At 37.3% G+C, this 20,795-nt stretch overlaps 2 protein-coding genes across 5 annotated transcripts; one reads left to right on the top strand and one right to left on the bottom strand.

Moving 5' to 3' along the window:
* The first annotated feature begins 250 nt into the window (after window positions 1-250).
* On the top strand, window positions 251-7,065 carry aldh5a1 (aldehyde dehydrogenase 5 family, member A1 (succinate-semialdehyde dehydrogenase)). Of its 4 annotated transcripts, none has more exons than XM_079624890.1 (11): window positions 251-347; window positions 1,892-2,285; window positions 3,026-3,109; window positions 3,208-3,378; window positions 3,480-3,596; window positions 3,757-3,900; window positions 3,984-4,127; window positions 5,043-5,201; window positions 5,438-5,601; window positions 5,923-5,981; window positions 6,392-7,065. In XM_079624890.1, exons 2-11 carry the CDS (start codon window positions 1,989-1,991, stop codon window positions 6,601-6,603), a joined length of 1,551 nt encoding a protein of 516 aa, XP_079481016.1. In that variant the 5' UTR covers window positions 251-347; window positions 1,892-1,988; the 3' UTR covers window positions 6,604-7,065. The 4 variants fall into 4 exon arrangements, with proteins under 4 accessions (XP_079481016.1, XP_079481015.1, XP_079481018.1 ...); XM_079624889.1 differs by lacking the exon at window positions 251-347 and adding an exon at window positions 1,554-1,671 and having other exon boundaries at window positions 6,392-6,905; XM_079624892.1 differs by lacking the exon at window positions 251-347 and adding an exon at window positions 1,621-1,671 and having other exon boundaries at window positions 2,034-2,285; window positions 6,392-6,742.
* Window positions 7,066-8,488: 1,423 nt separating this feature from the next.
* Window positions 8,489-20,574, bottom strand: kiaa0319 (KIAA0319). The gene is made up of 19 exons (XM_079626068.1): window positions 20,325-20,574; window positions 19,875-19,976; window positions 18,720-19,429; window positions 17,731-17,887; window positions 17,514-17,612; window positions 17,345-17,440; window positions 17,123-17,255; window positions 16,583-16,811; window positions 15,233-15,356; window positions 15,013-15,142; window positions 13,724-13,872; window positions 12,533-12,684; window positions 12,304-12,442; window positions 11,348-11,507; window positions 11,085-11,221; window positions 10,829-10,951; window positions 10,087-10,177; window positions 9,540-9,631; window positions 8,489-9,336 (listed from the first exon to the last, which is right to left on the bottom strand). The coding sequence occupies exons 2-19, from the start codon at window positions 19,921-19,923 to the stop codon at window positions 9,164-9,166; spliced, it is 2,943 nt and encodes a 980-aa protein (XP_079482194.1). The 5' UTR covers window positions 19,924-19,976; window positions 20,325-20,574; the 3' UTR covers window positions 8,489-9,163.
* Between the last annotated feature and the right edge of the window lie 221 nt (window positions 20,575-20,795).

The raw sequence follows: 20,795 nt of genomic DNA, 5'->3' as shown, positions 1-20,795 counted from the left end.
AACTGCACAGTCGCTTATGTAATGTTGCCACAGAAGGCGCTGTTGAGCTTTATGTTGATTGTAACAGACTAGAGTTGTTTATGTGTCACGCAGATTCATTTCCGCGAATCGATTCCTTTGAACAGTTCGGTTCAAGGCTTATATCTGGCATGTTATGGTTCGACTTGAACCAGCGTGCACAGTCCTATCGGTTTATGACATCAAAGTACCGCGAGAGCAATTCAAAAGCATAAGGAGCCGTCTACTTTCTATTCGCTCTCGCGGTACTTTGATGTCATTCACCGATCGGACTGTGCAGCGCATGGTTGAAGTCGAACAAGCATAGGCTACTGTGTGGTCATTAAAGGGCACCTATTATGGAATTTTGAAATTTATCTTTCATGTAGTGTGTAACATAGATCTAAGTGAACAAAAACATCCTGCAAAGTTTGAAATATGAAAGTGCACCGTATATAAAGTTATTGTCTTTCAAAAGTGAGAGTCGACTCTGAGTCATTTTTATGAATCGTTAGAAGACCGAAGCTTTTTCTCTGACTAGATGACGTCAACTTGTCAAGTTATTAGAATACGATACGCCCACTTATTGCGCTCCAAGGCCAGGGGAAAATATCATGGCGACGAGACGCTGTGTTCTGAAGTGCGGCTCAAAAGCAAACTTTTTTCATCTGCCCAAGGAGGAGCATTTGAAGACTAAGTGGCTACAATTCACTATACCACAGAAGTATAGTCCGAGCCTTGTGCTTTGTTCGCGTCATTTTGAAGACGATTGCTTTTTAAATGCAATCAAACTTGGATTCGCGAGCCGGCTGATATTGAAGGAAGGTTCAGTTCCAAGTGTATTTGCATCAGCTTCCTCCTCCGTATCACAACCTGTAAGTGTTATTAATAATTGTTGCTTTTATGTTTTATGTAGCATGCTTAATTATTATTTTGTTTGTTGTGTAAGCACCGTTTAGCTTCTAGGTCTTCAATGACAATTGTATTGAGATATGTGAAGTGTTTGTCGTTGTTTTCGGAGTTGTCTAAAGAATAGAGTAATAACTGTAACGTAACTGCATTTTTTTTTTTGTAAAAACGTTATGTTTATGCATCGGGCGAACGCAAACAAAGACTGATTGTGCTTTTACAATATGAACTCTGGGCTATGCTCGCTAACATAACATTAAATTATTTATCTTATTTTTCGTTTTTTACTACAAACTATAAAGCAGTGGACTATAATCATTATTATAATACAATTTAATTGATAAAAGCATCATTGTACTCCGTGTTAAAAATAAGTATTATCTCTGTAAACACTGCTGGGTCATCTGACCAATCAACGCAGATAGCGTCGCGCAAAGGAGGGGTTTGGAAAACGAGTCGTTAAACGAATCATTTGGGAGTCGGTGAGCAAATCAGGTAAAAATAAATGCATATTATACGAAAACAAAAGTGTTTTTTGTCATTGCATGCATGTACAACTGTTGTTGGGGACTCCCTAAACAACATTAGGAACATTTTAAATGTCATAATAGGTGCCCTTTAAAAGGTATTTGGTACTGTTTGTAACCGGTTCAATTGATTCGTTAAAAAGTTCCGACTCTTTCATGAATCGGTCGTCACGTCGCTAATGTCGCCTTCCATCACTCACTACCGTCTCTTGAACCCGATCGAATTTCCTGCTTTGCAGTGAGTGAAAAGCAGAGTGTATGCAACATGCAATCCAAACGATCCACATTATTGTCTTATAATTCAGTTTTAATACTCCGACTTTAGCGTTTTGAGAGTAAGAGCCGAAATTAACTAAGCTATTTTTTCAGCTAACGTTATTATATGAGCAGAAATAAGGAAATACTGTTACAAGCGCATAATCACGTGTTTTTTGTTTTTTTTTGTTTTTTTTTTACAGTCTATGTTTTAAAGCGACCGCCCTCTGGATTGCGCTTGACTCAGCCTGCAGACAGACAAACAGAGGTGTTGTGTCATTAGGCCTGTCAGGTTTTAACATGGGCAGTTTATATCTCTCAAGAGGTCGGTGTATTCTTCGGCAGGTGTTCTCTGGCCTACCCACAGCACCCATCATGCTGCAGCGGCCGTACAGCCTCGACGTGTCAGCGCAGCTCCTGCGGACTGAAGGCTTCATAGATGGGCGCTGGGTCTCCGCTGCATCCACATTCCCCGTGTTAGATCCAGCCACCGGAGAAGAAATCGCGAAGGTGTCAAACTGCGGTACTAAGGAAGCTCAGGACGCTGTCAATGCTGCATACAAAGCGTTTCACCTGTGGAAGAGTCATACAGCCAAGGTGAAATTAATGTGTGGGAAATGTTATTATTTTGTAGGATTGTCATTTATAACTATTCTGCATATACTTCTTTACAAGAACGAACCGGTAACTTACGTTAACCATTTTTACTAATGTACAGTTTTTAAAAACGTACTGGGGGGTGGTTAAATTGTATTATCATGGCGCTTTGATAGATATATGCGTGTGTGGGTGTGTGTGTGTGTGTGTGTACACCGTGGTATTTACCTAAAGTTCCACTTTTCCCATTCATTATTTAGAAAAATATTCACTTTAGTTTACAATTGTTTTCTCCCTTAAATACAGTTCATATTTCTCCCGAAAATAAACAAAAATGTAACATATAGTGCATAAATATAGTCTATTTACATAGTACCATAGTGTTGCATTAATACATTTATTCAGCAAAGATGCATTAAATTGAACAAAAGAGACAAAATGCTTTTACATTGTTACAGAAATGTCCTATTTCCAATAAATGCTGCATTTTTTAACTTTCTATTCATCAAAGAAATCTAAAAAAAATACCGGTTCCTTCAAAAATATTAAGCTGAACTTTTTTTAACATTGCTAATAAGAAATTTCACAATTTTCTTGAGCACCATATCAGCATATTAGAATCAGAAATTTTTATAATATTTCACAATATTACTGTTTTAGTATTATAATTTTTTATAAACAAAGTTATAATTTCATTTTATATAAAAATCAGTTCTCCTCATATTGATTTCTCTTTGCAGGAAAGAAGCATTTTGTTGCGGAAATGGTTCGATCTGGTCATTCAGCACAGGGACGATCTTGCCAAGTTGATCACAGCAGAGTGTGTAGGTGTACTGACCTATTACATTCAGTGTACAACTTCTTAACGTGTCCATTTACAAGGATCCAGATATTAGGAGTTATAACACATATGTGTGTACAGGGGAAGCCCTTGAAGGAGTCTCTTGGAGAGATTACATATTCTGCCTCCTTTCTGGAGTGGTTCTCTGAAGAGGCCAGACGTGTATATGGAGATATTGTTGCACCTTCAGCCAAGGACCGCAAGATCCTGTTACTCAAGCAGCCGGTGGGAGTGGCTTCCATCATCACACCTGTGAGACTTCCTTCTACGTTCTGATAACATATAACACCAACAGGAATCAATGAGCTAAACTAAAACTGGCAGTTGTGATTTTCAACTTTCTCTCCCTACAGTGGAATTTCCCCAGTGCCATGATAACCAGGAAGGTTGGCGCCGCGCTTGCGGTGGGCTGTACTGTAGTGGTGAAGCCGGCTGAGGACACACCTCTCTCTGCTCTGGCCCTTGCTGAGGTCTGTCGGTTTCCATTAAAGCTTAGTTAACTTGACATTAAACTAGTCTGCATTATAGATACATTACGGTTCAAAAGTTTGGAGTCAGTAAGATTTGTATTATATTATAAAGAATTATTTTGATTATAAAGAATTTATAATCTATTGTATTCCTATCTAGTTGTCGGTTCAGGCTGGCATTCCTCCAGGGGTGTTTAATGTGGTGCCCTGCTCAAGAGAAAAGACCCCCGCTGTGGGAGAGCTGCTCTGCACGGACCCTCTAGTGGCCAAAATCTCATTTACCGGCTCCACGGCCACTGGCAAGGTAAACATCCACCCATTTATGTGTGCAGTCAACATTTAATGTTCGCCATAATTTAGTAATTACCTAAATAAATGCTTTTGCAGATACTACTGAGACATGCTGCAGGAACGGTCAAAAAGGTCTCCATGGAGTTAGGAGGACACGCTCCCTTTATTGTGTTTGACAGCGCAGATGTTGATAAAGCCGTTGCCGGAGCGATGGTCTCCAAATTCAGGAACTCAGGCCAGGTGAATGTCATTTTTAAATCGCAATAATGTACACAATAAAGTTATTGCTTAGTTATTTTTGTTGTAAATTCAGAAATAATCTGCTAGCATGATGAATGAATTATTTTTTAATTTAGATAAATATATTTGTATAATATTTTAATAATAACTTTTTTTATTTAAATTATAATTGCATTCATGAATTTTATATTAAGCATTACAGTAATGGGAATTGTGAGGAAAATGTGGTTAATTTTCATGAAAAAATCTTAATAGTATTAATTTATGCAAAATATTGTTTCTAATTTTTTCCTGTTTATTTTGGGGAGAAATATGACTAATACATTTCTTTTTTAGATTCACTTAAACTAGGGATGCACCGATATAAACATTTTGACTGATACCGATTACCGATAATTCTTTATATTTAAAGGCCGATAACGAATATATTGGCCGATGAATCATAATCCAAAATTTTTACATACATTTTGATTACAAAAACAAAAGTGTACCAAGCACACAATTATAATGCTCTCATTATAATTTTATGTAGCCTATATGACAGACTTGTGCTGCACTTCTTCCACTTAACTGTATTTTCCTTTTTGAAGTAATATCTCACCTGAAGGAAATAATCCATCATTTATCAGCTTTAATATATCAGCCAATTTTTTTTTAACATATCTGCCGATACCGATATGGTGGCCGATATATATTGTGTATCCCTAACCTAAAAAGTTTAGTGAATATTTTTCATAAACAATGAGTAAAATATTGGAAATATAGGTACTCGTCAGGATTAAGTACAATGATATTCTTTGAAGTGCCTTTGTACACTTTTTTGCCTTTGCATGTAAATATCATGGTGTGTATGACATTTTTGTAACCAGCTGTTCTCCTCACTCGTAACACATCTTGTACTCATCTCTGCTGTAGACCTGTGTGTGCTCCAACCGCTTTTTGGTGCAGAGTGGGATTCACGATGCTTTCATGGAAAAGCTGGCGAAGGCTATGGATGGCGAGCTGAAGATTGGCCACGGCTCAGAGCCCACCACCACACAGGGGCCGCTCATCAACACCCGCGCCGCAGAGAAGGTGCTTCATAACTGGCAACCTGGTAACCCACACACACACACCAGGGTTGCCAGGTCTGCATTAAAAAAAGTCTAATTGCTAATCAAAACTAGCCCAATTGGCGTTCCAGGGGGTAAAAATTTGAGCAGACTAAAACAACACCCCGTGGTAACAGTATAAGAGTAGCCCGACTTGGCAACACTGACACACACAGATAGTTGTGAGATGAAAGGATTTAATGCTGGTGTTTCTCTCAGGTGGAGGGTCAGGTTGCAGATGCTGTGGCACAGGGAGCAGTCATAGTTCGAGGAGGGAAGAGGCTGGAGGGCTCCTTCATGCAGCCCACCCTGCTGTCCAATGTCACCACTGACATGCTCTGTATGCGGGAGGAGACCTTTGGACCCCTTATTCCTGTTGTTAAGTGAGTAATTACAGGTTGTTGTATTATGTAACTTGCTGTTAACCTCAAATGTAGTCATTTAAACCATTTTCTTTTTCATTACAGATTTATCTATCTACAGATTTCATTATATTGCCAACATTATTTGAGTGAAAAGTTTAATTTCATTTTTATGAAAATATTTAGATTTATTAAAATTGTTTCTTTTTTTATTTAACATCATAACATGTTTCGTGAATAGGTTTTAATGAGCGACATGTTTCAGGTTAATTGATTTAACATGTCTGGTTGAGTCTTCTGCCAGCTGCTGACTGTTTTTTTTTTTCTGTTTTTTTTCTACAGGTTCAACACCGAACAGGAGGCACTTGCTATTGCCAATGCTTCTCCTGTTGGTTTAGCAGGTTTGTCCATCTGTACAAATTAATCATGTTTTTTTTCTAATGTAGTCTCTACATTTCAGAGTTTACAAAGTTTTTTTTTTTTGGACAGTCTTGAGTTTGGCCACTTTTTCTCACATGCCTGTTTATTTATTATCAGACATGGTTGAAAAGATGATGTGTGTTTCTTGTTGGTTGAAAGGCATGTACAATCGACTACATTAGAATTTTGAATATATATATATATATATATATATATATTATGGAACCACAAAAATCACATTTTCCTTTAGCTCTATTGTACGGTACCCTAATGTATCTGGATGGGCAAGTGAGTGCACCCCATTAGAGGACAGTAAATAAAGCAAACAAGAACAGCTAGCTCTAGTCTTTTTCAGTGGCATAGCATTCAAGACTGTTTTTTTTCCCAACAGGCTACTTTTACTCCAGAGACATCAGTCAGATCTGGCGAGTAGCCGAGCAGATGGAGGTGGGCATGGTCGGGGTCAACGAAGGTCTGATCTCCGCCACAGAAGCCTCTTTTGGTGGAATCAAACAGTCTGGACTGGGCAGAGAAGGATCCAAATATGGCATTGATGAGTATCTGGAAGTAAAGTACATGTGTTTGGGGGGACTCTCTCCTTGAAGACAATGGTTAGTACTAGTGGTTAGAGCAAATAATACAATTGTAGTGTACCATTATTCGAGCAAGACCATCATAAAAACATAATCTACAAAAACACTGAATCATTCTCTCTTTTAGTCAGATGTAACTGAATATTGACTATACGAATTGATGTTCTCAAAGAGCAGAGACATTATGATGACTGGTATTTTAGATATTTGCTGTAAAAAAGGGGTGGTACATTTTACCCTCTTTCATATTCTGTCCATCATAACTGATTGAAGTAACCTAGTTGCTCTGAAATAAGACTTAACATACACTACAAAAAAACTTTATTTTTATGTAAAAATAGCTAAACATCTTTAAAACAAGACAAACCTATTTTTGTGTAATTGTGTAAGATGAGATTTCTTTAATATGTAACGTTTTTGTGAATGATTTTTTACCAAGTTTCATTTTTATTTTATTTTTGCAGTGTAGCTGTCGTTGATTCATTTAGGCACACAAAAATAAGCAAACCCAATTTATGATTAAAGGATAATTCCGGTATTTAACACCTTGAGTCTATATTGTAGTTTGTTTTGGATGAACAAGAGTGGTGGACAACATTTTTTTGACAATGGTTCCTCTCTCGAGTTTTTGACTATAAAAGAATTGGCCATGGACCCATTTAACATGGGAGTCAATGTGCATGTCCGAAAATGTCATTAAAACAACCTTTAACATTATTTTTCAAAACTGTGCAACTCACCGAGTGATTAGTGATGTTAGTTGATGTTCCAGAAACAAAAAGTGTTGCGAAATACAGTTTCTGTCGTGTTTTATTCGTCATTTTGTAAAATCCCATTGTTGAAAAAATAGTTCCACTATAGCAAAATAAACGGATTGGAATCATATATTGCGACGATATATTGTTTATAATCATCAACTAACACCAACCACTCGGTGAGTTTAACAGATTTGTAAACGAACATCATTGGCTGTTTTAATGACATTTTCGGACATGCACATTGACTCCAATGTTAAATGGGTCCATGGCCAATTCTTTTATAGTCAAAAACTCGAGAGAGGAACCATTGTCAAAAAAAATTTGTCCACCACTCTTGTTCATCCAAAACAAACTACAATATAGACTCAAGGTCTTAAATACCGGAATTATCCTTTAAGGATGTACAAATATAGGGATTGAGGGTTGATCCAGTGAGAAATAAAAGCACAACCTTTTGCAAAAAAAAAAAGAAATGCTATTCCAGAGTGTAAATGTTAAACTTACTAAGTGTTCTATTTTTGTACATCTAGAAATAGAGTAAGACTGCTAAACATGAAACATTGACTGTGAAGGTTTTTTGTTTCTCTTTTGTAAGTCGCTTTGGATAAAAGCTTCTGCAAAATGTAGAATCTAAAAATCGAAATGATGGGATATATTTGGGTGATTAAACTGTTCTGATTTGAGGTATTGAAGTACTGTATAGAGATTTGTCTAGCAAGTTAACAAAATTGTCATTGTGGCCAAATGTTGTGCCAATGTATTTCTTTTTTAATTAAACTGTCCTCAATGTTAGTGTTTTTTTTAATTGTTGTAAATATTAATTCTCAATTGATATACCTAATTGTATTGTAAACTGTATGTTTAGAAGTATATACATTTTTGTACTTAGGATTGAAATGTTTGCAGATAAGTGCATGAAGATGTAAAGACTAATAAATACAGCTGAAACTTTACCTCTGGACATTTCAACTTCTGCTATTAGTGATGAATTGGATCAACTAAACTAAGTAAATGCACACTTTCATGACATTTCTGACAATGCTACTATAAATATTGAACTCTTATTTTAGTTATAAAACAGTCTTAACCTCTGTAAAGGGCCACGTCTTTATTTATTTTCATCTCCAGCTGCATTAAAACAAAAAAGAATATTTAAGAAATGCATCTCCCCGTCACAATGTGCCTGGTACAAATGGCTTCTATTGCAATTCCAGCTGAAGCAGAAATTTGAAAAGCTTGTAAAACCAGAACGATAAAAAGATACAGTAAAGTATCAGAGACAAGACTGAAATACCTAAAAATCATAACAAAAAGAGTGCATTTTAATCAGGAGCATTAACATTCAAAAAGTTCAGTACAGTTAAAATGGTCTTGCATAAAGAAGATTGATATTTGCTTTCTTTTTTAATTTTGCTTTTCTAAAAGATCAGTTATTTGCAGCTTCTCCCTAAAATTGATCATAGAAGCATCTTATAAATAGCAAAATAACCAGTCTATTGCTTGCACTGTGTCACTGAACATACAAGCATTATTAAGCACATACAGTACTGAGGAAAACTGCGATTGTGTGAGTTGAATGCACATGTCTTTTTATATTCAGATTGTATATGCTATTGGTAACTGAAAAACTAAATGTACTGAATCATTTAGCAAACCATGATTATTCATTGCAAGACCAACTGCATTCAGTAGTCATTACGTTTAGTAGCTCATTCATTCAGCCAGTCTTTATCTATATTTGTGGAATATTCAACAACACCCTTGCGTTGTAAATATCCACCATTAAGAAATGTCTATTTGTCCACGTGAGACTCAACCCTCCACAGGACAAAGGCTGAGAGTGTCTCCATTTCTGACCACTCCATTGGCTCTGTTCCGAGCTTTATCGGATCTCCGATTGTTGAAAATGTTGTCCTGCTCACTGTCCAGCTCTGATTCTGACATCATCAGACTCGAGTTGTGCTTTGTGCTCCTGTGTTTAATATCTAAAATGACAAAGCAAAGAAAAGTGAATGCAGAATGAACTACAATTACAAACCTAATGGTCTGCCTCTAAAAAAAAAAAAACAATGGTGCGAACCACTTAAAAACACAAGCCTCCAATGAGTGCAAGAATGTCTGTCTTCATTCCTCTCTGCAATATTGCAGTATGAAATAAGTGAATCAAGAAATCAGGTCTGAAACTTACTATACTTTGGCTGAAGTTCCATCCTCTCCTGTTCATCCATGTTGTCCAGTATTGTGTACTTGGTTTTCTTTCTCACTTTGGAGCGTCTTCCTCTAAAACAGCGCAAAACAAAGTTTTAAGATATTCATACGACAAGTACACAGAATCACCATTATGTCATTGTTTCTCATGGAACAAAAAATGGCCACTGAATATAATGAAAGTGAATGAGTACAAATGCACCAAAAATGTAAAAGCAGTCCATACAGAGCAACCTGTACACTATATTCAAAGTCATCTGAAGACAATAGCTTTGACAAAATGGACCACTTTTATGATGCTTTTGTGTTGATCCTGAAGTTTAAAAATGTGATATTCACTGTTCTTTGATGGAAAACAGCAGTTAAAACATATAATTTTGTTCCACAAAAGAAGTTGTATGGGTTTGAAACAACATGAGGGTGAGTAAACAATGGCAAAACATTTTTTGTTTTTTTTGGCTGAACTATCCCTTTAATTCTGGACTTGTAGGCCATTTGTTTACATGCAGTAATAGAATCTTTATCACCTTTTACAGCAGCAGACGCAAATCCAGCTGACTGACAAGAGGAAAATGATTGTCACCAAACAAGAGATTGTGACATACAACACGCTCCAGTCTGCAGAGAGGAGACAGAAGATCAGCCCTCAGCCTTTACACTGCTGTCAATCATTCTAGATTTTTCATGACAGCCCATCAGAAATATCACTATATAATTTAGCACAGCAAAAAGCATCAATGACGGTGTGGTCACGTTGAGATGGTCCTCACTGCAGAATATGAAATCCAGGGGGGGGGATCCAACTCCTCCCACCTTACATATACCTAAACCTACCCATCTCCACCCCCTGATCCCTAAACCCACCCCTAAACCTACCAATCTCCACCCCTTAGATCTGGATCCAACTCCGCCCCCTGGATCTCGTGTACTGCAGTGAGGTGCTACTGGTCACATTAGTGACATTTTGTAGGAATAAAACGTGCATTGTCAATAGTATAGCACTGTATGGAGCACAGCTCACACAAAAATCCCTTTCCAACCAAACAGCTTTCTGTTGTCAATTTGCGGGCCCAACCTCTAACCCAATGCAAAATCTACATCAGGAAACTCCCGCTTGTGCATAATCCTATTGAAAAATTGTTATTTTGAACGCAAAATTTCGCAAATGACCACACCTTAGGTCTGAACTTGCTTCTATCTTATTTAAAATGTCTCCTTTACTGTACATATTTGCCTTATTTGGAGATAGAATAGAGAGGTCACACTAACCGCAATTGCTCTCGCCATCTTCAAGGAAACGGAGAATGGGGTTTTCCATCCAAAGAGGGTCACAGAAACAGCTCTTTGTAACGGGGTCACACTGACCACGTCCAGAACACAGCAGCAAACACACTGAAATATTCAGGTAAAACAAGAAAGTCTGCATTAAACCTTTTAATTTATTATATGAATTACTTTTACCATTTGTTGTAAGGAAAATTAAGTTGAAAAATGTCTTTAAAAGATAACAAATCAAGTCACTCACTGACTGTGTCCACTCTTAAGACCTTAAAGAGCAAGAAGTCGGTTTTCTCTCGCAACAGCTGGTTTCTCAGCAGACGAGTGAGCTTTGGGCCTGGGATCGTGCCATCAGGACCCTGCACTGAGAACCTAAATACTGTGCTAAACATAAAAAAAACCTGTTTAGGCTTTAACTAAACTAGGGTTAGTTTCTTAAGTAGCTTAATTTAAGAACAACACAAGTCAAAATGGAGTTGTCCTTTAGTTTGATTGATGTGTGTGTAGTACCTGATGTCTGACTGGCCGTGCAGGCCCTTCAGTGCAATGTCTGAGTCCAGAACGTGCAGAAGAGCGGCCAGCTGTCTCACTACAGTGTCCTTCTGCAGCTGGCTGACCTGAGCCACACACACCTGCAGCTCAAGCTCCACCTCCTCTCGCTCACGTGGATCTGCACACAAATATCAATGGCATCAAACTAGAATTTAGGCTTTTATTCACATAAATATTCATCAACTCACACATCAGTTGTGGTAAGCGGAAACTCAAGCACGTTTGCTTGATGTGCAAGAACCAATGAGGGTCATTCTCATGTGTTACGCAGCACGTTTGAGCTTCAGCAAGAACCAATGAGGGTCATTCTCATGTGTTACGCAGCACGTTTGAGCTTCAGCAAGAACCAATGAGGGTCATTCTCATGTGTTACGCAGCACGTTTGAGCTTCAGCAAGAACCAATGAGGGTCATTCTTATGTGTTAAGCAGTTTGAGCTTCCGCAAGAGGTTTGTGTTCGCGTGTCAGGCAGGTTCGGTTGAGCTTCCGCTGATCAATGTGATCGAGTCTCTTCAGAAAATTTGGACTAAACTGCTCAATTCATGATTTGTTCTAAAATGTCTTTTTGAACTTTTTGAAGCATCAAAGTTGTAATTGCGTATCATGGTTTCTACAAAAATATTAATCAGCACAATTGTTTTCAACATTGATAAGAAGTCTTACTTGAGCACCAAATCAGCTTATTATAATTATTTCCATTTGTAAAAAATAAATACTACTGAATATAACAGTTTTTACTGTGTTTTTAATCAAATACATGCAAAAAAAAAGCTTATTTTTTGAAAGGAATCAAAAATCTTACCGACCCCAAACTTTTGAACAGCAGTGTATTCTTAGCCTATGCGACATGCCAAATAAATTATGCACTTTAAATATCAAGCAACTGTTTTCTACAATGAATGAGTGATATCTTACCAGGGCGTACTTCCACAGTGGCCGTAGCCATGTTGGAGCGTCCCTGGGCATCGGTGACCCGGAGTTGGAATAGGTACGTTCCTTCTACCAGATTGGCGAGGTAAAGGAAGGCCTCGTGATCTGAGCCATATAAAACATCCTACTCTCGAAAGATATGAAAACCAGAGAGAGAGAGATCATCAGGTAAAACACTGAGCCACAGCAAATGGTGTACAAATAACTCACTCACCCCGGCAGCAGGACTCTGTTCATCTCGGACCCAAAGAAAGGACACGTTTGCTGTTCCGCTGTTGGACACCGAGCCCCGGAGCACCAGAGAGTTGTTGGGCAGAGTGAGTGTGTGGCTGCCGCTGGCATGGGCCACTAGTGGAAGGCTTTTGGCTGTGAATTTAACAACACACTGAATTGCTGGAAACGTCCTAGAACGCTATTTGTCAGAATATCTATTGTTTTGTCATTTAAAGTCCTTATTTTTGTGTGAAATATTTCACTTGAAAGGTGTTCTTGTGATGTCTTTCTTTATAACCCTCTTGTGCTCCTCTGTCATTTTTGACTGAAATATATATTATAATTTTTTTGTAGAATGTTTTTACTTCATCGGAATGGTACGAAACTTGGAAAAGGTTTTGGCACTTGCTATGTGAGCAGAAAAAAAAATGTATGTACATTATTAAAAAAGGTTAAATGGTCCTGAAAAAATAGTCACACTTGTACTCCTCACAGTCAAAAATGACTGGATTGGAAATGAATGGGCAACAAATTTCCTCTAGTGCAAACGTTTGGTAGTGCGCCCATACAAAATCTTACTGAAAATTAATTTCTTAATATATAAACCTTAAATTTTGTTTAGATTTAGGGCTTTAATTTTCTAGCAGTTTTAAAGTAAAACATGTTTTGGAAAATATATATTTCATATACTAAATTGAAATAGTATTTTTGTGCATTTTTCATTATAAACGTAAAAATTCTATAACTTTTTAAAACTTTTTTTCACTTCAGCAATAATCTGTCAAGAGTGACTTCTTTAAAGCAAACTTAAGTCTGTGCTCCAAAGCATTCAATATTTATGACAGTTTAAGTTTGATATTTAATTTTTAGGACTATGCTCAAAAAGTGTATGGATTACAACTACTACATAAATATAATTAGTACCATAAAATCCCCCCCAAAAACAAAATGTTAAATAAAAAACATAGAACTAAAATATAGTACATCAATCATGAAAAAAAAAAAAAAAAAAAAAAACAACTTCATTTTTGACCACCATGCGAAGAGGGTGCACCATTCTATACGCTAAAATAAATTCCAAATGGTTTTCTATTTTCTGTAATGCAATGACATTCATGCATTTAAATGTCAGAGTTTGAATTATAGAAATGCATATTATGTGTTACTTATACATTTACATAATTCTGCTCACCTTCTTTAATGCTAACGGTCAGGACTGCGCTGTCTGTTTGTCCCTGCTGATCTGTCACAGTCAGTTTGATCTTGTAATTCCCAGATCTCAGGCCAGTTGCTATGGCAACCGCTTTACTGGCATCTTTTATCTTCAAGCCTGGAGGGCCACTTCACCGTTACATAGGAGAGTGGTGATGGCACATCAATACAATTTTCACCAAAAATCCTTTACTATTCATGCAACACTAAGGGTGACTGAAAATTAGGGTTGATACAGGGTTAAGCAAGAACAGATTCTACTGAAGCAAAACATGCCACATTTGTCCAGTAACGTAAGAGGTTGAGATGTCTGGCTTATTTTCATGAATTCATTTTTTCTAATAGTTTGTTTCAATGAACTGGTTTAATAAATATGATTTAATGGTTCTTTAACATTTTAATGCTTCCCAGATGTCCTGGGACATTTTGTACCTTACTTTTAAAAAAAAAAAAATATATATATATATATATATTAATAAAATGCCTATGTACAGTACGGTTCAAAGTTTTGGGGTCAATATATATATTTTTAAAAGAACAGTAAATTTCAACTGACAGTAAATATGATTTATATTATTACAAAACATTTCTATGTCAAATAAATGCTGTTCTTTTGAACTTTCTATTCATCAAAGAATCATGAAAAAAATGTGTCACAGTTTCAACATTATGTTCAACATTACTAATAATATGAAATGTTTCTTGAGCAGGATGCTGGAAATTCACCTTTGCCATAACAGGAATAAATTATATTTTAAAATGTATTAAAATAGAAAACAGTTATATCAAATTATTACAATATTTCACATTATTACTGTTTTTTTTTGTGTGTTAAATTAAATATTTTTTTGTAAATTAAATTTACAAGCCCAAACTTTTGAACAGTAAATAAGAAGGTGTAGGTAAATAAATGTTTGTATAAAATATAATATATAATGATATATGATATAATTTAAATGGGTTACACTTTATTTTAAGGTGACGTAGTTACATTGTACATACTCAAATAAGTACTGAGTAATATTACTTACTATAAGTACTTACTATAGAGTACAGTTAGGGTTAGGGTTACTTGTGATTATACATAATTTACTGTTATTCCTATAGTAATAACAAATTTATATGACATAAAAATGTAATACAAATTAAATAACAAAGTACATGTACCTTCAAATAAAGTGTTACCTTTAAATGTATTTACAAACAAAAAATTTGGTTCATGAACCAGTTCATTGTAAAGAACCAACGTTAAAAGAATGCTACTGGTACCTGATCATGTCCCATTGGTAGCTGCTGATGGCCTGATCATCGGCGCTGTCGCTGCCATTCAACGTGATGCTGTCGACTGGGAGGAAGAGTTGCCTGTCTGGCCCTGTTATAGCGACTGGTGCTTTGTTTGCTACCACACAACAAAAAAATTCAATTATAGAGAATGTATAGATTTTCTTTATACACACTGAATCTGATTGGTGTAGTGGGTTTGTTTTACCAGGTAGCACAGTGACTGAGATGGTGTCCGAATCCTGTTGACCTCTGGAGTCAGTGACTGTCAGTTGAAACGTGTACCGACCCTCCTGGAGATCAGAGAGCTTCAGGAAAGGTGATCTCACATCCTGAAAACACAGCATATGAAAACATCAACTGCTCTACAATTATGTCTATCTCTATCTATTACCATTTCAGTCATATCCGACTCTTGGTGATTCTATGGCCATCTCTTGCCATTCACAAGATACTGTCCATGGATCGATCGATCACACACACACACACACTCACACACACACACACACTCACACACACACACACACACACACACACACACACACACACACACACACACACACACACACACACACACACTTTAGCATCTCCAAATCACCAATACTGCATGTTTTTGGATTGTGAGCACCCAAAGGAAACCTCTGCAGACACAAGGAGAACATGCAAACTACATAGAAAAGACTCCTAGCTCAGCTGGGACTCGAACCGGGACCTTCTTGCGACAGCGCTACCTACTGAGCCACTGTGCCGCCTAGAATTATGTCAATTGTTTAATAATCAATTGTTTCTCAAAGGTAGCAATGAGATTAAATGGAGAGAAAGACTTTATTTTCCAGATTTTTTTTATTTTCAGAAGAGACTGCATGCGTCATGTTATAATTTATCAAATGAATCCTTTGAATCATATAAAATGAACAATGTAATGATTCATATCCAGTTTTTGACAACAATCTCTTCTGAACATATAGTTGACAACAAGTTTTACAGCTCTTTACTCTCACAGCAATTGTCTCATTTATTTCTGTTTTCTATTGAACTTTATTTTACATTACATGTACTTACAGTGTACCTACATGGGTTAAGGTTAGGTTTAGGGTTAGTATACCTAGTTATTACCCAGTTATTGTAATAACTGTAATAAGTACATATTATGAACATGGGGAACCGGACTGTAAAATAAAGTTTGGTTACACTTTGTTTTAAGGTGTCATTGTTACAGTGTAATTATACATTTAAGTTCTGAGTAATATTAAGCAACTACATGTACTTACTATAGGTTTAAGGTAGGATTAGGATTTAGTTGAGGGTTAGTTGCATGTAATTATGCATCATTTACTGTTATTACTATGGTAAGTTAATGTAACATATGTAAATAAGGACACTGTAAAATAAAGTGTTACATAAAGTTCTTCCCTGTTTTCCAATTTCTATTTGTCTCATTTATTTCTTCTTAGGAATTTTAGGATACACATCTGAGACATTACTGACAAACTCCAGTAAGTGTTCTTCACTTCAGTGCAACACATTTTCCCACTGGCTAAAATAAAGATCTAGTTACCTGCATAGTGACTTTCTGGGTCAGGCTTCTGGGATGGAGACTCCAGAGGTAACTGGTAATGGCATGGTCATCAGTGCTGTGGTTACCCGACAAGGTGAGGTGGTTGAGAGGCAGGGTGATGACCTGGTCACTGCCTGGTCTGGCCCGAGGAGGGTCATCTTTTGGGCTGCTGACCCTTACAGTGGCAGTGCTGGAGTCAGTATGTCCATCGGAATCAGACACTGTCAGCCTAATGTAGGACAAGCAAAAACCAGGACAGGATCGAGTTAAGAAGGTCAAGCCAAATTAAAGAAAGCCCCGGAGGAATCGCCCACCAAAGGTTTCAACATCAAATTGTAGATGAAGAATGAAAATTATACAATACAAAGGATTGTTGTTACAGTACAAACTTAGCTAAGTCGTTATGTAATGTGCAGACATAGGCCAGTGAGAGCTGAGTGTGTGTAAACCTGTGGTGTGTAAAGTGGTCTTTAGCGCGCCCACACCCACGCCGGCTTGAATCCCGCTTGGAGCAAGTCGAGTATGACAGGTTAAACTTACTTGAAGGTATATTCTCCTGGTGAAAGATTCTGTAGCTGTAGTACAGGTGTGTCAACAGGCCCCTCAGGTTTCCAAAAAGGGCCGTCCACCTTTTCCCACAGGTAGCTGACAACTCCAACATCATCCACACTCTCTGGGAAGCATCAGGATGCACATTTGGTTAAAAACTCATGAATGATCTAAAGAAAAAACTGAGAGAAATGGACAAAACAAGCTACATACGACTGCCATTAATAGTGAAGATGGAACCTTCTTGGAGAAGCACATCTTGGCTCTTGGGCAGAGTGACAGCTTTAGGAGGCTTATTTATACCCACTGCTGCAGAATGAAAAGTAAGCCTGTTCACACATAAAGCACATGCAGATACAGTATGCAGAAGGCCATACAGTACCTGAAGTGTCATCTGGATTAACAGTAGCATTAAGTTCAACTGTATTTTGAGGCAGTGTTGCTTCCACGGGGCCTTTAATGGACACAGACAGGGCTCTTTCTGAACAGAGAGAGTGTGTGAAATGAACGTTAATCTGAGTAATAATAACAGGGATGCTTGCTTGCATGAGTAAGCACCACTAATAATTATAAATAATGCAGAAACACATCTGATGTACCTGGCTCTTCTGTGATCATCTGCGATGTGGCTTCAGTGCTGAGTGAAGTACTTAAGAAACTACTGACTGCGCTGAACCTCGAGGGCTCTGTGCTGATGTCTTGCAGGACATTAGGCGGAGTAGTTGCAGACGAAATGTTGTGTGGGTCTTCTTCAACCTTTAATGATAAAAGAAACATTGTTTTGTCCAAACTCTACTGTTGTCACCAATGTCGACCAGAGTCTTTGGACTAGTACAGGAAACCAGAACAAGAAAAAAAGAAAGAAGTGAATGACATGACTCTAACAGGATAATGATGAAGTGTTATTTACACATTTCACAAGTTTTGACACAGCAGATGAGACATGAAGGACTGATTAAGCACTTGGCCAGAGTGAGAGTACATTTGAGACACCATGTTTCCCAATGACGCCACAATATTAAAATAGAATCATGACATTTCAAGTCATGATAATGAATTGGCAGCTAATATCATCTATAAGAGAAAAGCCAGTTCCTTTCATTGCTGATTGCTGCGAACAGCCTTGTCAATTTTATATATATATATATAGAATTTAAAATATTATAATTAAAGATGAAGATCATTTAAATTTAACATACGTTTATATATATATTGAAATATTATTACAATTTAAAATCTACAATTTAAATTTTAACAATTTAAAAAAAATTCTATTTGATTATATTTTCAAATGTAATGTATTCCTGAAAATGGCTAAGCTGAATTTTCAGCAGCCATTACTCCAATTTTAAATGTCACATGATCCTTTAGAAATCATTCTAATATGCTGATTTGGTGCTCAAGATTTGTTTTAATTTATTTAATGTGTTTAATGTTTAAAAAAAATATATATATTAATTTCTTTCAAAAATAGTCTGACTTAAAACTATTGAACAATAGTGTATATATTATATTTATATACCTGTCTGTTTCCAATGTCTTTAGGGTGTCTGGAAATAATATGCATTAATCTGTAACCAACACTCACCGATATGTTAAGTGCAGTCGTTGTTTGGGGCGTAACATCGGATTCTGCTTCAATAAGAGATGATCTGCTTTCATTTCTCATTTCCGGGAAGTGACTTGGGGGAAAGGAGCTACTTTCAAGAGAGTACTGCACTGTCGTCGGTCTTTCACCAACTCTCTCCTTTTCTGATTGGTTGAATTCTTCTTTTCCTTGAACAACTGGCCAAGCATATAACCCAGGGCTTTCTTCTTGTTCGACCGTTGTCCCATCCCTGTCTTCAGCTCTTTTTTCTTCATCCAAACTTCGAAAGCTCTCAGCATACTCAGCATCAGTGTTGTCCAAATCTTGAATCCCTTCCAACAAGGCAAGGTCCTTCATAGGGTCCTCAGAGCCCTTGTGCCTGGGCAGAGGCTGCCATTGGTTTGGGAAAGACTCTCCTCGGACCAAGGATTGGAGAACCAGTGTCTGCGGGGGCCCACGTTGCAAAAAGGCCAGGAGAGAGTCAGTACCAGGTCTTTGCTTCGGCTGGCAATTTTCTTTTCGCTGACAACTGAGCACATAGCAGCGGTGCTCAAAAAACCAGGCCAGGTCACAGCCCGGGAGACCACAGCAGGCCCCCGCACACTGGGCCATGGACGATACATCCGGAACCCGTAAAATACTGCTGCTCCTCAGATCCGGAGACACCACGCTCTCCGTGTAGGTTGCAGCCTGCCAGCACTGTCCCGATACTGCATCAGAAACAAACAACAAATGCCTGATGAAATAAATGTTAAGGTTTGTCATTTTTGATTAGTCCAAAAAGACGTTACACAGCCACGCCCCTACAGAGTATTGCAGCATCTCCCAAAAAACAAATCTGAAAAAGCAAGAAGGAAGTTAAAATATACATTTATGAAAAAAATTATGTGCATAGGCTATCACCTAGTTTTTCTCTCAGTGTCTTTCATGTCCTCAAATTATGTTTAAATGGCAGCTTTATAAATTAATTTGCATTTACTGGACTGAAGCAAGTTAGGTTTCCTGGTTAAATCACACAAAAAAATTTTAATCATAAATCTTTTCTTTTTTAATCATTCTCCTTGACTGTGAGCTCCATACTCTCACTATATCATAAGCCATATGGTACAGATTTGCCTTGGTGGTGATGCATGTAATGCAGAAATATATACTTGCCTCTGATACAGAAGAGCAGCACAAGTGAGAGAACTGGTGAGACGTTCATGATGAGCCTTTTCACAGCAATGGATCTTGACCGTCATTACCTCTTCAAACTTTCTATAAAGAGGAGACAAAACACGCTAGGCTATCACAAACAGACAGATCAAAAATAACATTACAGCAGCATTAATAAATGAATAGTAGGCTAATTTGCCATTTGTTGCATGGTCTTTTTTATTTGACTAGTACTATCCCTCACAGCAACCGGCCCTGGGGGCTTAGATATCTCTGGAGAAATGTCATGAGACACTAAAATACATTAGCATTCTCCGCAATGTTATATTTTATTATTTACCAAAATTAACACAATTTGTTACATAAAACAAGCAAACCACTAAAAACAATAGGACTAAATAGAAAGTCAACAGCAAAAATGTGCGCTGCTATTGTGAGTTGTATCTGTACCCGTGGGATGTGACGCTCTTATTCAAGCATCTGTTTCCATGACATCGAGAATCAGCTTCCGTAGCTTCATAGCGAACCTGCGCTGGATACTGGAGTGATGCTGGGATGAAGACCTGCTATCGGGGCAGTGATTCTGAGATGAAGGTTTGATTATGATATTGCTAGAGAGATGTTGATGTGTCTCTGCGGGAGGGAGTGTCGGCAGAGCAGACAGAGACGAGCAGGGCGGAGGGAGACACGTGACGTGATCTCTGTGATGTTGCAGAAACACACCACACCACATCGTCACATCCCTTGATGCCAAGTAGAACGTTTTTTTTACGTTTTTTTTTTAAAAATATGTTATTATATTATTTAAATATTATTTGATAAAATACGTTATTGTATTAGCATTAACAATTATACTATATTAATATAATCTCGACCACACCTCAAAACGTGGTCAGAAATAACAACAACAACAATTTTATA

The sequence above is a fragment of the Phoxinus phoxinus genome (genome assembly GCF_949152265.1).
Source record: "Phoxinus phoxinus genome assembly, chromosome: 10".
Taxonomy (NCBI): Eukaryota; Metazoa; Chordata; class Actinopteri; order Cypriniformes; family Leuciscidae; genus Phoxinus; species Phoxinus phoxinus.
Note: the sequence above shows the minus strand (reverse complement) of the source record. Positions and strands in the feature narration are given on the sequence as shown.